The sequence below is a fragment of the Syngnathus acus genome, chromosome 21 (genome assembly GCF_901709675.1).
Source record: "Syngnathus acus chromosome 21, fSynAcu1.2, whole genome shotgun sequence".
NCBI lineage: Eukaryota > Metazoa > Chordata > Actinopteri > Syngnathiformes > Syngnathidae > Syngnathus > Syngnathus acus.
In genome coordinates, this window is record NC_051105.1 from 6,852,490 (window position 1) to 6,867,810 (window position 15,321).

The 15,321-nt window shown below is 44.5% G+C and overlaps 1 protein-coding gene across 1 annotated transcript in view; it reads right to left on the reverse strand.

Moving 5' to 3' along the window:
* igsf3 (immunoglobulin superfamily, member 3) overlaps positions 1 to 15,321 on the reverse strand; it is a 64,787-nt gene that overhangs the window by 4,051 nt on the left and 45,415 nt on the right. Inside the window, exons 6-8 of the mRNA XM_037239233.1 lie at positions 13,998 to 14,423; positions 2,740 to 3,153; positions 203 to 640 (exon numbers count right to left, since the gene is read on the reverse strand). Coding sequence (XP_037095128.1) covers positions 203 to 640; positions 2,740 to 3,153; positions 13,998 to 14,423 — 1,278 coding nt within the window. The remainder of the gene's footprint in view (positions 1 to 202; positions 641 to 2,739; positions 3,154 to 13,997; positions 14,424 to 15,321) is intronic.

Genomic DNA, 15,321 nt, shown 5'->3' on the forward strand with positions numbered 1-15,321 from the left:
TTCAACCTAGGACTCTGTGACAAATGGTGTCACAAGTGGGGTACGAGGCCATCTGTGCGTGCCCAGTTTGAAGGACGCTTTGGATGGGTGGCTCATTTGCAACAGACTCCAGAGATGAATGAAGCACTAGGATGATTGCAATGTGTGTTGGGAATGATCCAGATTCTTTCTAGAAAGGGGACATAGAGACAAAGAAAGTCACCTTGTTGGAGTACGTTGACCGTAATGAAGCCAGAGTTGTTGGTGGCCAGGCGGTACCAAGCGTTGCGAGGGTTGAGCAGCCACTCCTCTACGTGGCAGTAGTAGCGCCCCCTGTCGGTCGGCCGGGCTCCCTGAATGGTCAGGCTGTACTGGTCTGAAGCGCTCCTCTCAAACTGCAGGCGGGAGTTAGGCCCCGCCTCCTCTCTGGGGCTGCAGTTGCCATTCCCGAAGATGGCGTCGTGGCCGATGGAGAACACGCATTCCTGCTCTTCTACCGTCGACAACTCGTCGTCGTCGTCCTCGGGTCGCTCCACGTACCAGGACACGGAGAAGCGGGAGTATCGGGAGGACTGCGAGGGGATGTTGCAGCCCAGGCGGATTGAGCCGGACTCTGGGACGGTCACGTTTGACTCCGTCTCCTCGACCTGAAGTCGGGCCTCTGAAACGATACACAGGATCAGTTGTCGACTTTCTGCCTTGTTGGATATTGACTAGTTGTTGCATTTGCAACGTTGACGTTTGAGTGTTAAATAAAAATAAAAATCAAGACAATTATATGAAATGTATTTCGAAAAACTTTCTCTTTGCAGGGGCAACACGTGACGAGATTAAGTTTGAATAACAACTGTAGAGTTGCAAAATTTGGAAACAGACTAAAAAGATGTCACAAAAGCATCACGCAAGACCACATAACACATCATAGAAGAGGAACTTCTTGTGAAGTCGCTCAAGCTCAGCACATGCAAATTCATCAAACCCATTATTTGCTGGGAGAAAATTGCTTAAATCCATCTGAGAACTTCTCCTTCTGATAATGAATAAAGTATATGCTATTTATTTTATCATGTCTACTCATTAGTGATAAACCAAGCAACCAACAAACACTACAAGATCAAAGCTGACAAATCCAAAATGTTTATCACACAATTCATGTGACGTTAATTGATCATTAAAGATCTATGATTTTTGCATCATGAATAAATGACCATCGACATGCGTGTACGCATTTTTGATTAAATGTTAATAAATGAATGCGAGGTACACATAGACACCAAATATAAGGTCGCCTATACCGCAATGTATTCTCGTAGGGTGAGATTCGTCTTGCTGCTGGAGCCCAATTAGTTGTAGCAGCTTCACATAAATCACTTTTTTGTTGGGTGACCAGTTTTTTTTTTTTTCCTTCGCCGTCTTCAATTCCTTGAACTAATGCTGCATTGATGATTGCACTTAACGTTATAAACAGGACATCTAGAGATAAAAGTTCTGAGCGGCCAAATAAAAAATCTTGGAATCTAGTCAGACAAGAAAATGGGTTATTTGAACATCTTGTTTATTTGGCGGCAACAGAGGTTATTTGGAGGTTTTTCTTTGGCAATAAGCAAAGAAAGGGGCAGTAAAGTTTTTTTTTTCTCTCAACACAAACCTTACAGATTTCCCTGAGGGACTACATCTTACTTTGGGGTTGGCAAGGCATGAATGCACGATGCCTTTGAGTGCTTTTGGACACTTCTTGTGACCTGATGAGAAAGCTTCTGTGTGGTGCCTGACAGCTGTCGTGGCTTCAAACCATTTGGTGCCAGCTGATCTCTTCTGCGGATTTGACTGCTGTCAGGATATTGAGCTGCTTGTTATCAACGCTACTGGCTGGCGGCTATTAGCACCCAGGCAAGAGCAGGAAATGAGATGAGGCCTTTTTATACTGTGCATTGCAAGCAAAGGTTGGGAGGGTTTGTTATGGTGGCACAGTCCTTTGATTCAGTGCATTTAAAGTATGGATCTCGATCTGTCTGTGAATTGGATAAATTGGATCATGTATAAATGACGTGAAGTAAATCTTCCAAAAACAAATGTATAGTGGTCTCTCAAATCTCAAAGCCTCTGGCAGGACCCGAGTTGACCCAGCATGCACTCACTGGACATTTCATTAGGGCACGCCTGCCTTCAAAAAGTAATATGCTCAGTTTTGATTAACTGTCCAAGAGGTATTCATTTTACAATACATTTGGTATTGGTGTTATTTGTACTCTACTGCTGCCTGCAATATTGTGGCCATGTTCACCACGAGAAAAAAAAAAAAAAAGGCCCTCTTTGAATCGCTTTTTTTTTTTTTTTGGACCCAAAATAATTGCCTTCTGGGCAGACTAGCATGCTTGGAAAAATAACCAATTTGCAGAACTCGGCCTATCCTGGTTAAAATATGAAGTTTTAGGGGTACATAACATAAGCCAACACACATAAAAAACTGAACCCTTTCATTTACATGACACTGAATCCATGAAAAGGAAAAAAAGCATCATAATAGAAGAAAGTGGACTTTTGGCCCACCTTGAGTTCTGTTACAAACACACGCATTCAGTTATAATGGAACCAAATAAAACTAACTTGTGTTCTGTGCACAAAAATAAATATGGAGGCTGGATGACTTTGAATTAGACATATCTCCCATGGAATGGAAATGACTCTAAAAATATTAAGTCTAATAAAGTGACAGCTGGTTCCTCCTCCTAAAAGAAGCACCTTGTTAAAGACACTGACCTGGCTGTCTAACCAGAACCTCGGTGAACCCGGACTTGTCCCGCGAGAGACGGTACCAGGCGCCATCTGGGTCACTCAGCCACTCCTCCACCAGACAGTAGTACGTCCCCGAGTCGCCACTCTCCGCTCTGTTCAGGGTCAGCGCGTAGTTGCGAGGGGAAAGCCTCTCGGCTTGCACGCGGCGTCGCAGCCTCTCCTCGTCGGCGTACGTGCCGTACTCCAGGGCGCCAGATCGCTCGATTCGCAGCAGGAGCTCGTCGGCTTCCGATCCCGCTGCGGCGCGTCTCACGTACCACAGAACGGCGTGGTGGGAGTCCGGACTGGTCTGCGAGGTGATGGAGCAATTGATCCGGACTCGACTGTCCTCCAGGTTGACCAGAGACTGGTTCTTCTTTTGCACTTGGAGCTTGCTATCTGTAAAACAAATTAAAAAAAGGAATTAAGAATTGGTTCGGGGGTTGAGGTGGTGTTCACTCTTGCCTCACCCACACATTTGTTTTACACTGTGCACAAACAAATTGAGGAATGTCAAGTTACCATCTTGCAAAAAACATCCTTGATCAGCGGCAATATTTAACAGCTTCTTACGCCTCCACAAAGTCTGAAATGTCATGTTATTCTTTAATCTTAGCCACGAATAAACAACGCTGAAAAGGATGACCTCCTCCGCCGCAAGTTATTATCAACAAATTCAAAACAGCCTGCTGCCGAGTTTTCTGCGCGATGGCGGGGAGGTGACACGCCGACGCTGAGAGTAAGAGAACACGAGAAATGTCAAAGTTCCCGAGGCTGCTGAAGTCAAGGTAGAAAGATAGAAAGAAAAATGTGACAAAAGGCACTTGAGTGCATAGGTGGGGAAGCTTTTGTAAGAGGAGCGAACGCAGGCATGATTTAGACAAGGAGCGAGGCCAGGCTGTCTGTCAAAGTGTCACCATTCACAGGGTGGGTGGGAGGTAGGGAGAAAGGACACCATGTCAATGTTGTGACATGATTGGTCACAGTAATATTAGCAACAGGATGGAATAAACTACAGATACCTTACGATGCATATTATTCAAATTAAAACCTCTGGCAGTACCTGTCAATCAAAGCCAAGCATCTATTCTTGTTTTGGATCTCATTGGAATGAGATGTACGTAATAATATTGCGCATGAAATAAATACAAAATACAACCAGTAGTCAACATTGTGCAATGTGTAGCCATCATCAATATGGTATTAAAGTTAAATACTTGTTCAAGCACGCTCCAAATGATTGGCCGATATTATCGAGCCTCTGAGTAGACATATTGATCAATAATGTGTGTGAGTTGTGGCTGTGCGTTTTCTTTCCACTAGGGGGCACAAAACAACTCCCCTGTTGGCAACAGCCGTCATCTGACAACGGGGTACCTGGAGATGGACAGAATTCTTGCTGCCACTGAAAAGCTTTCTTTTAACCTTTTGAATGTTTTCTTCACTTAACCGTGGCAAGCCAATCAACCACCGGAGGAGGCTAATCACACAGTCGTAGAAGACAGAGAATGCTTAAAAGGTTTGACACAAAAAAGGCTAAAAAAAAACACTTCCATCAAGTACACTAACAATGAACAGATTAGGCAATTCATTTCTGCCTTTTAAAGTCAATGCGTTTCCATATTCTTTAATTAGCCACTTTGGTTGTTTAATTTATCCGCCATGGTTATTTAAAAACTAAATAGATAAAAAGGATAAACAATGAAGTCGGCTTACTCTGTATGACTCTTCCAATTGTATACCAATTTTAGAACCCCCTGTATACATTTATCTTGCATTAATGCAAAGATAATATAGTCTGTATAGATGGATGCAATTAGCCAATCATTGCAGCAGAGACAAATGATTTTAATACGACTAATTACCGTTGTTCCAGTGCTTAAGACTTGCGCTAATATTGCTGTTACCTGATTTAGCTTTGCACAGCTCAGTATGATGCAGTGCTGCTCTGCACCGCAATAAAAATTACAACCACAATAAGAAAGCCAACCAATACGTCTCATCAAATAAAAATGATTTCTGGAAATTATGAATTTTTGTTAGTTTGCTCACCAAAATTTTGCAGGCAAGCTTTCCATGCCTAATCGTTGAAAAACATACTAAATAATATATTGATCATTTGGATTCCAGTTGAATATAAACATCCATGACAGTGAATGCATTTAGCAAGATACGCAAAGTTTTAACAAGAAATCCTAATTAAGGATGGGATCCTGCATTCGTCTTCATTGCCACGGCATCTGCATGCGTCCCAGATAGAAAACCTCATCTCCACAGAAATGATTGCAAGAACCCTGAAGAATCCTGGCAATCATTTCTTTTGCAAGGAGAATTACCTCCGAACCTTCAAAAGGAGAGCCATGCAAGATTGAGTTGGCACAAGAGTGGGGGGAGAAAAAAAAAAAAGTTCAAGTTTGAATCCATAGCCAGGAGAAAAGGAGATTGAAACACATGAGCTGTATAGCAGTGTTTACAGAAATGTCTTTTCAAAGACAAAATATGCTAATTATTCAAGCCCTATTAAGAAGCGTGACCGGCTATTACAAGTTGTTATAATTAAGCATTCGCTCAAGCAGAGGCGGGACAGAAGAGCCACAAACAAGCCGGGGTGAGCGAGAGACGCAATAAAGCAAAAATGTGTCTCTCTCCCGTTGCAAAACAACCTTCACGTCTCCCCCTAGAATAGTCTGGCAGTGAAACGCGACATTAAGCGAGCAGCGACTTCACAGAGCAGCCGCTAGCCTCGTCCATTCCCACAGAGATCGCCACGTTTCTGCATCGCACTTTATGTTGCGCGGGAAAACACACTAAAGCGATCCATACGATCCGACTACAGTAAGTGGAAGTGAATGTGCCATTGATTAGGACCGGAGCAGTTTGTGGGTGGGTAAAGAGCAAAGAGCCAGTTCAATCACAAAGTAACAAGCCAGGCGTCATCTACATGCCTTCCCTCGGCAGAGAGCGGAGTTTGCATCGGCGGCGTTCACTTAATGAGGCTCCGGGGGATGTCATCAAAATGGGATTGTCAACATTTCCTCTGTTACGCTTGAAGTCGGCATTCAAACTTCAAGTACGGGTTCTTGCGCTCACCTGTTTTGTCACCTACGCCAAGGGGCTTGTGTTCTCATTGAGGTTGGTTTGTCGTTTAGTTTAGAATTACACACACAAACGCACACTTAAAAAAGAACTTCCACTTTATCCAAATTCAAAAAATTACACCGGGGGTGTCCAAACTTCGGCCCATGGTCCAATTGTGGCCCACGGGCCGAAGTTTTGACACCCCTGTTAAATACGTATACCATCGAAATAAGCATTGCTGATTACTAATGCCGTCGCTCTACTCTCATCCTGTGCGATGCAAAGATAAACGTTCACCCACATCGCCCGCTCTTTTCTGCGGCCCACTGGAAAGTTTTGCAGCTCAGCGGTCATTAAGTACATATTAGGCGAGTATATCTAAATAAGAGCCGAAGCGTTCACGGGAGACCTACCGGCACCTCTGGAAGAGTACTTTAGGTGCCATCCATATTAATGAGCACAGGTGAGGCTTCTGGAATATTCATGAAGCTGCTGTCAGGTGATTAGACAGAACTTGATCAGGAGACACATAAATCATAGTAACAGCCAGAAAGCGGGAAGGTGATGGCTGGTCAAAAGTGTTTTGACGAAAGGGAGAAATAGGAGATAAGCCTATCCGGTATTAAAAGACTCCACGTGGAGTAGAGACGGGGATTGGAAACGAGCTCTAGCCCTTTCTCATTTGAAGAGTCGGGCTGCATCCACTGCTTCCCAACACTTGCCCCTTCCAGTTTTGCTATTTCTTTGAAGTGAGCAGAACATTTTTCATGATTGATAGTTATCCTCACCCTCTCCCTGCGGATTCCTCCTGTTGTTGTGCAGCCTCAAAAACAAGTGTTGTGCGGTGTTGCTTTTGGGGGTTCAATTTGCTATCCTGCTTATTTATCAAAATTGAGCTGGAGCCTTAGTGCAAAAAATAAAAAATAAATAATACGTAGGGAGGAAAAAGAGAAGATTTTAGCTGCCATTAAAGGAGACAAATTGGGCCCACATGGGACGGGGTTGAAATGAGGGTTCAATGAGCCAATTAGATGCTGCAATGTGCGGATTTGTGTGTGCCCTGTGTAAACTGTAATGACAGCACGTGTCCAAGAAAAGTGCTGAGGTAGTGGAGCTGTTAGACCGCAGGAAGCACAAATGGGATACGGCCCATATCGTTAGAGCTCCATTTTGGCCCTATGACACGTTTTAATACAATTCGCAGAGCAACAATCACACTTTTAATTAAATTTTGCTTAATCGTTGCCGTGCTTTCTCAGTAGAAGATCAAATCCCCGTGGTCTTATTTAAGTTATCTTGGCCCTGTCATGATGTTCACCCAGGTTGCCCTGGAAACCGCAGCAGCCTATGAAATGTATGGCAGCTTGTCAAAGTAAAGTTTATGGCCAACTTTAAGTCTGCTATGAGTTGCCCGCTTAGTTATGGTCAGCGATGTGTTGAAGGATCAAACTGTGGACGATAAAAAGTAATAACCTTTTTTACGTCGTTTGTGCTTGCATGAAGCGGTCTGGATGATTTGATCGTATGTCAAGTGTAGCTGGTGTGTGGTGTGGCATGTTGCAATCCACAGAGAAAATTACAGTCTTTCCCCGCTCATTCCTACAGTGTGAGAAAAATGGGGAATCTGACCTAAAATGGAAGTATCCTTGAATTTAGCTCTTCCTCATCTTCAAGCACACACTTTCACTGAAAAGAAGATGGACAAGATGTAAACGTGAGAATAAGATAAAATACTCTAGGGGTGGCGGTAGGATTTTGAAAAGCGGCAGACGGCCTCTACAGCTCCACTCCACAAGATTTACTGAGTCTTAATGGCAGCCTGCTCAACCTTTAGCATTAGCATTAGCACAAGCTGGGGTTAATCCGTGGCCGGGAGTCGGGACGAGTATGACATGCCTTGATCCCCTGCGCAACATCTTATTTTGGCTGGCTGCCCCTTGCCAAAGCCACCTCATCCCAAACGCAGTAAGCCGGCCACACCACTTGGAAAGGAAAATGAGGAATGTCAAACAGCCCCCGCTCAAACTCCCTGATGAATTGGCAGACTAATTTCTGTGCTAATGACAACAATACATTGATGATCCCATTGTGTCAGAGGGATGTTCTATTCTTGTACTGCTGAAGACCTTCTGTATATGAGCTTGCTTTTGGGTTCTTCAATATCAACATATTTCTTTAGGTTTGTTACAGTTAAGAAGTTCACATTGACCAATAAGCAGAACAAAGTACAATAAACAAAGGAATTTCATTCCTACGGCGCAAAACTGGATTTGTATGTAAATCAGATTGCGCCTTAGTCTATTGCTCACCGACGCTGACACAGCAGTAAAATCATAAAAACAGTCAATATTTGTCGGTAGCTAGGGAACTCCTAGGCCATAAATATAAAACAATCAAAGGGCAATCCGCGCATTGTTCGTAACTTGAAAATATTATACGCCGGTACCCTCCTATGCAGTTGGACTCTTCATCTATCATTCTGCTTAGAAGTGAAAAAAAAATTACCATTTAAGTTGGTAAGAAAAGAAATTCCCCCTTGCAATAAATCATTTGCACAAGACTCTTGTATCCTTTGTCCATTTTTGGAATTCACCAACACCAGAGCGGAAGTTATTTGGCCTGATGGGAATCTGATGCACAGGAGATGAATGGGCCCCAAGATGCAGAGAGCAAAAAAGACTCATCAAACTGAACCGCGGGCATGTTTGTATAGGAAAGGGTTCTTCCGATAAGCATAAAACCTGCGCTCATTAAGTGGAAAGCGGTCATGCGAGCTGGCAGAGGCTCGACCCGCTCTGCTCTGCTGCTCAGCTACTGCTGTGCATTTCTGTAGCTAGCGCTGACTTACGACTTCAATTACGGCTGCGGTAGCGGTCTGCAAAAAGAAGCATTCAGAAGAGAGATGGAAAGACAACATGGAATAGAAAATCGGAGAGGATTTGCGTGTCTTAGCCACCACACAGGTTTGCTTTTGCCACGACGTCAATAACGAACTTGACCTGGAGCGACCTGAAACCAGCGTGACGAATTAAAAGGCTCTCACAAAATTAGTTTCTGGTTCGATGCACGCCCGGAAGACTCGTCTCTCGCTACCCGTTATGACCCCTGCGCATCGGCGGGTTGTGTGTTTGTAAACAGGCGGTAGGAAAATAAAAAAATGTGGCATGAATGCAGCCTGTGCGCAGAGTGCCGCCTTAGGTGAGCTCACGGGCAAAGCAAAGTATAGCAGCCGAAAAACAAAGAAGGAGATTTACCACCATGTCAGTGGCAATAACCTCGCCATAACAGCAAACACAACACCGTAGCGTTATTATTCATGAAACACCGGCGAGGAAGCTGCTTGAAGAAAAATGTAAACATAATGGAGAGAATTATGAGGAGGAGGAGGGAAGCGGGGAATTATAAAATATTGAAAAATCACAAGCGTGCAAAAGAAGCTGGCGCGGAGGGGAGGAGGGCGCACTGAGGAAAAACATGCTGCTAAGTGAGAGCACGGGGACCAGTGAGGACATTAAAAGAGACTTATGAGCGGAGCGAGAAGAAAAACGCATGAAGACGGAGATGGAGCGGCTAAGGAGAGGGCGGGCCGTAATGAAGACGGACAGCTTCTATTCATGGCCCGATAAGCGAGAACCTCTGATCGCTGCAGTCGCTATCAATAACAGCTCGGTGGCAAGTACTTCACCGCGATGAAAAGGGGCGAACACGTGTGGCATCCGCTCGAGCCATTCCATATTAAAAAAACGAGGATAACCCCAGAGAACTATTAGAGAAAGGGAGCAGGGCGTGATAAAGTTGCGAGGAGTCGACGACATAAATCCTCAAACTCGAAGCGCGGCGACAAGATAACACAACAAGGGAGCTAGATAAGAAATAATGAGGAGAAGAATGAAAGGTAGTCAAGCGAGCGGAAAGGTGTGAGCAGTCGGGATGGGCGTATGAGCACATTTGTTATACGTTAATTGTGTGGTGATGTGTTTGTGCACAATTGATTGGTGTTCAGTGACTTATTTCTTTGACCAAACTCTTCAGGTTCAAAAAAAATAACCCAAAAAACTTGGGTTGTTTTGAGGGTAAGGGGCCAGGGATGCAATGAAGGTTAGGGAGATAAAAAACAAAACAAAAAAAACACACACCTGAAATTTACACATTGAGGCAATAATGATATGATCCAATGAAACTAAGGTTGAACTTTTTGTCCATAATTCTAAATATGATACTTGGCACAAACCAACCACCCAAAAGAAAATCATAGCGACAGTGAAGCACAGTTGTGACAGCATCACGCTAGGGGGGCTGTTTTTCTTCAGCTGGGTTTAGTCAAGGTGGAGGGGATTACCAACCGTTCAGAAAAACTGTAAATGTTAGCACAAAACCTTCAGGCTGCTGATAGAATCCCCCCCCCCCCACCCTCACTAGAACATCTTAACTTCATATCAGGTTAATCGGAGGCACTTTCAATTGTCAGGTGTGTGTGACCCCAATTTGACACGAGGTGAAACGCGAGCGGTTAATTGTGAATACAAACCCATCCCCAGCAATACGAAAATCTCCACACTTGTGTACCACAATCTTTTTTACTCCAATTGATTTTTGTTTTTAATGATTTATCTTGCATACAGTATTTAAAAAATCTAGCATCTTTAAAAAGGGATGTGTAGACTTTATATCCACAGTATATCAAAATCATATATATGTCCTAAAATTGAGAATGAATCAATTTACTGTTCATTTTCCTCATGGTCGAGCATGGAAATGTAGTCAAAAGTTCATCGGCGGTACGAGCTAAAGTGGGACAGCCCCTTTTTGCTCCCCCTCTATCCTCCCCCAGGCGACATCCCCATCATCCTTCTGGCCCGGCCCGGACAATAACCTCTTAATGTCCTACTCCACACGCTAGACACGCGCCGGCTAAAATGATGAGAAAAAATGATTGAACTTCTCAAACCATCATTAATCTAAACTCCACTTCCATTATTGAATATTCCACATAATTATTTGTGCGTGTTTTCTGTATGCATATTAGAGTGTGTACGTGTGTAGTTTGTGTCATGATGATATGAGATTGTATCAGGGGATGAAGGCTTCCCCGGCATGCCGCCATGCTCAACATATGTTTGCCATTATTGTGCTGCAGCGAGACACAACAGCGAAAACCCAATCAGGTGAAATGTGATGAGACAGCCGCAGTAGATGCAAAAGTGGATCGCATCTTCTAAAGTCTTTTTGGGGGATTACACTGGGGGAGATCCTCTAAGAAAATTAAACATGGGCCGTGGGAGGTCAGGCCCCCTCCCTGCTGTGTTTGCATGTTGCGTGCATACATTGGATTGATGGTGCTAAGCAACAGACCACCCGCCTGTGCAGGATAATTCAAGAAATGAAGTACGCACACGCGTGCAGACGCTGGATGTGCGGCCACGTGACTAACGGCATATTATAATTCGGAGGAATCACATGTACACAAAGACAAAAATATTGGGACACTTGCAGAAGATCCCTACCCAAAATAAAAATCTGCTTGGTTTTACCCTGACAAGATCATAAAGTGGTAATCAAGTATATTTTTTTACATTACAATGATATGTTCTATGCACTTGCATAAGTCGAAACGTGGCATTTTGATTAACGATGCGTTTGTGGGATATTAATTAAACAGTAAAATCTACCGTAATTTTCGGACTATAAGTCGCACCGGAGTATAAGTCGCACCAGCCATAAAATGCCCAAAAAAGTGAAAAAAAACCATATATATGTATGTAAGTCGCTCCTGAGTATAAGTCGCCCCCCCACCCAAACTATGAAAAAAAACCGCGACTTATAGTCCGAAAATTACGGTACTTGCTTTGATCCATCTCAACGGGCAGCCATTTTGTCACTTGCAATGCCATCACAGGGCTCAGGTAGGGGCCGCCTCACCTGGTCATGTGACTTTCACAAGCTGAGCCTGGAGGCACTGTGATGTCATTTTGTGGCATCTCAGCCTGAACACTAGAGAATACTATGAAAAGGACTGCATGAAAAAGAGATGAAGAAAAACATAGAGTCTAGTGGATTTCAACAAGTAGAAATATAGATGCCATTTTACCTCTGGGTGTTGAGTACAAAAAAGTACAAAGAAACAAGAGTGCTTCTTGAGAATAACAAGACGGCACAACATTTGCAGTCAGATCAAGTGTTGTCATCTGGCTAGGTAACCAAAGTCATTTGCATGAAATATCAAAACGTAGAATTTCCTCAATAAAACGTCCCCTTTAAATTGAGGACATTGGCGGAAGCATCAAGAAGCCGACAGATATAATTCCACCTCTGCGTCGCTGGGAATCGAGGGTGAGCCGGGTTTGCTGCGAATATGCAAAGCAAGCGGAGAAAAAGCTTTCCCAGGCACACTGCGAGGAAGACACGCCAGCATGCCAGCACGCCGATGTATACAAGCACATGTCGACGCGCACGCCACGCGAGCCGGGCGCCTCATGCATATTAAGCAGCTACCGGGAGAAGAGCGATTTAGAGTCGCTCAATTGTCTATCTGGTCAGTCGCTGTGTTTGCTCACACCTCATTTCACACGAGGCCTTTGTGAGGGACGGAAGACTCGGGTCTGATTGGCTTGCGCTCGGGGAAAAATAGAGAGGAAATGGAAACAAATCATCTGTGTGAATGAAGGTCCCCGGACGTGGCGAGGACTGAAGGAATTTGCCGCACAAAGTACACAATGATTGCTTTGTCACACTTGCTGACTGACTTCCACTTGACAACTTATCACATAATCATGGTCACGGATGGAATAGCAGGGTGGTTGAACACTTTAGCCCAAAAGGAAAAAAAAAAGGACCTTGAATGAATCCCCCTGCAGACAGTGCGGGTTACAGCAAAAGTAAAGTGCCCACCGGGGGGAAGTAAATGAGCTTTCAGAATGATGAGGCGATTTCCAAATACGTCCTGAAGGGCTCGTCGACGCAGCGTCTTCGGTGTGGATGGCTAAGGTCACAACACAGACGCGGCGCTATCTTGCAATGTCCTTGTGTGTATGTGCCTCCTTATTTCTGCGTGCATGTGTATGGGGATCGATATTGCGCAATGAGAGCCGGTCAAGTCTGCTCACATTCCTCTGTCTCGCTGCGAAAGACTTATTGATCATCCGAGTGTGTCTTTGTTAGCACAATTGTTGCCTGTAGACACGCTAAAGGACACGAGGAAAAGTCATAACCGTGCATGCTCATAATCTAAGTTTATGATCATAATTTTTTTATCAGACGGAATATATGGGCTATCTGATTGAGACATATTTGCTTCAATCAATATTAGAACCATCCCACCTGCTACCGTTTTTTTTGGCCCGCAGACCAGAGGTTGGAGACCGTAGCTCTTACGTTGCCTCAAAAGGTGGCATTTTATGCAAGCTGTGCCTGTTGCCGATGTTATGACAAGATGTGCTGGGTAATCATCAACATAATAGAGCGGTGGCCTTTTTTGTGCAATTTCATTCATATTTCTGAAGAGAACACAATGCATTCCGTGCCAGCAATTTGCCTTTCAGATGATTGCTGATCATAATACATAACGGCAAACCACACGACTCAATCATATTTGCTCCAAATTGGTTCTTCAGGTACCACAGGGCCTTTTTCCTTACCTGCATTATGAATTATGTATTGTGCAGTTGAGCCATACAAGACTGTGTTAAATTGGGCCAGTGTGTATCAGTGTGACAATTTGTTGTTGGACTTTAGCCACTAATTGGGAGTGTGTGTCTGTGAGTGTGTGTTTGTGGCACAGAGGTCCAGGACAGGTAGCATGGACAGTTTAATGCCTCCGCTGAGAAAAAACAAGTTCAAGGAGAGAAGGCTCGCTCTCTTTATCACACTTTCCCACACTGACCCGACTGTCTGGGTTCTTTGCTTCCCGTCTTCCTGCCTTCTTCCCACTTTGTTCTTTCTTCCTGTGGGATCTTTAGCCATCCATTCGCCTAGCTCCATTAGGAGACCGCGCCCCGACGCGTGCAGAAAATGCCCACGTCTGCACACACACACTCCAATTAGTTGCTAAACTGGAGACCAAGAGCAATTAGAAAGCGGACATCCTCTCAGCTCATCCTCTCAGTGTGTGTGTGTGTGTTGCGATGTGTCCACCAATCAGGGTGACAAGAATGTCTGCAGCGTTTTACCTGGTTGGAGGACGCTGATTCCGAGCAGGTTAGATGTGCGGTTGGCTACTCGGCTCCAGCTGTTGTCGTAGTTTTTCCGCCACAGAACGGCGGTGCACTGGTACTTGCCCTCCTCGCGACGCCCCGCCCGCGTCACGGACAGCCGGAAGTTGGTGTTGGAGTGCGAGCGGTCCACGGTGGTGCGGGTGCCCAAACCGAGCAGCTGTTCGCCCCACTGCAATGTGCCTTCGCGGGTGAAAGTCACCAGGTCCTTGAACTCGCCCTCGTCCTCGTCGGAGGCCTCCGTGCCAGCCGGCATGAAGCGCCAGGTGACCGAGGTGGGGACGCGAGGGTTGTGACGGGGCTTGACCAAGCACAGGAGGTCAAAGGAGTCCCCGTAGGTCACAGATGGTGTCCGTGATGAGGCAGAAACCATGAAGGAGGACTCTAGTGGCGAGAGAGGAGAAGACATGATGATTAAAGGCAACGTAAAAAACTACATATTTCATTTCTGCAACCGAAACTCATTTGTACAACAGAGACTCTTCACACTTCACTTTTTTTCGCCACAGGTACATGAGAAATTAGAAATATAGTAAAGTAGCATTGCAAAATAAGATACTACGTTATATTATATATCCATATAGACGCAGACATGAACATACATATCCACCAGAAGAAAATCAGTGCAAACCACAGCGCTAATTGATCCACCATCAACATGTACTCTAGCATTGTGATAAGTGCAGAATGTACAAAAACTGCGATAAGACATATTGCACATTTCGGCACGTGTGTCAGCATCTGCGCGAGCGCCTCGTTCAACAGCGAGAGCGTGCCTCGAAATTAACAGCGATACAAAGAAAACACAAGGGAGAGATTCTTTTTAAGCACCCGTGTTCAATCTCCGCCCATCTCGCCGCCAAGTGGAAACTGTCCTCATTAGGCAAAAATGTTGTATCATCATCATACATTGTGGTCAAAATACACCTTTGGGAGGCGTAAGATAAAGATCCTAAAATGATCTGTTGCCATGTTTGTGTCAAATACGAAGCGGAAAGCAAACAACAAAACCAAAATTTGAGGAGATACGACGATTTATTTGGGCTATGATTTCTCCCTGCTCTTGTTTTTCTGACATGTCCTTCTGGGGAGAGAGTGTAATCAATGGTATTCTGCAGTTCGGTTCACTTAACCACCGCGGTAGAAGCTGCCTGGGGGTCTTCATTTTCTCACTGACAAAAAAAAACATAAAACCTGGGCTGCTATTTTCACACATAAGGAAGAATTTCACAGCATAATAAGGTGGCTGGTCTATGTGTTTTGTTTTATGAATTTAGTGTTT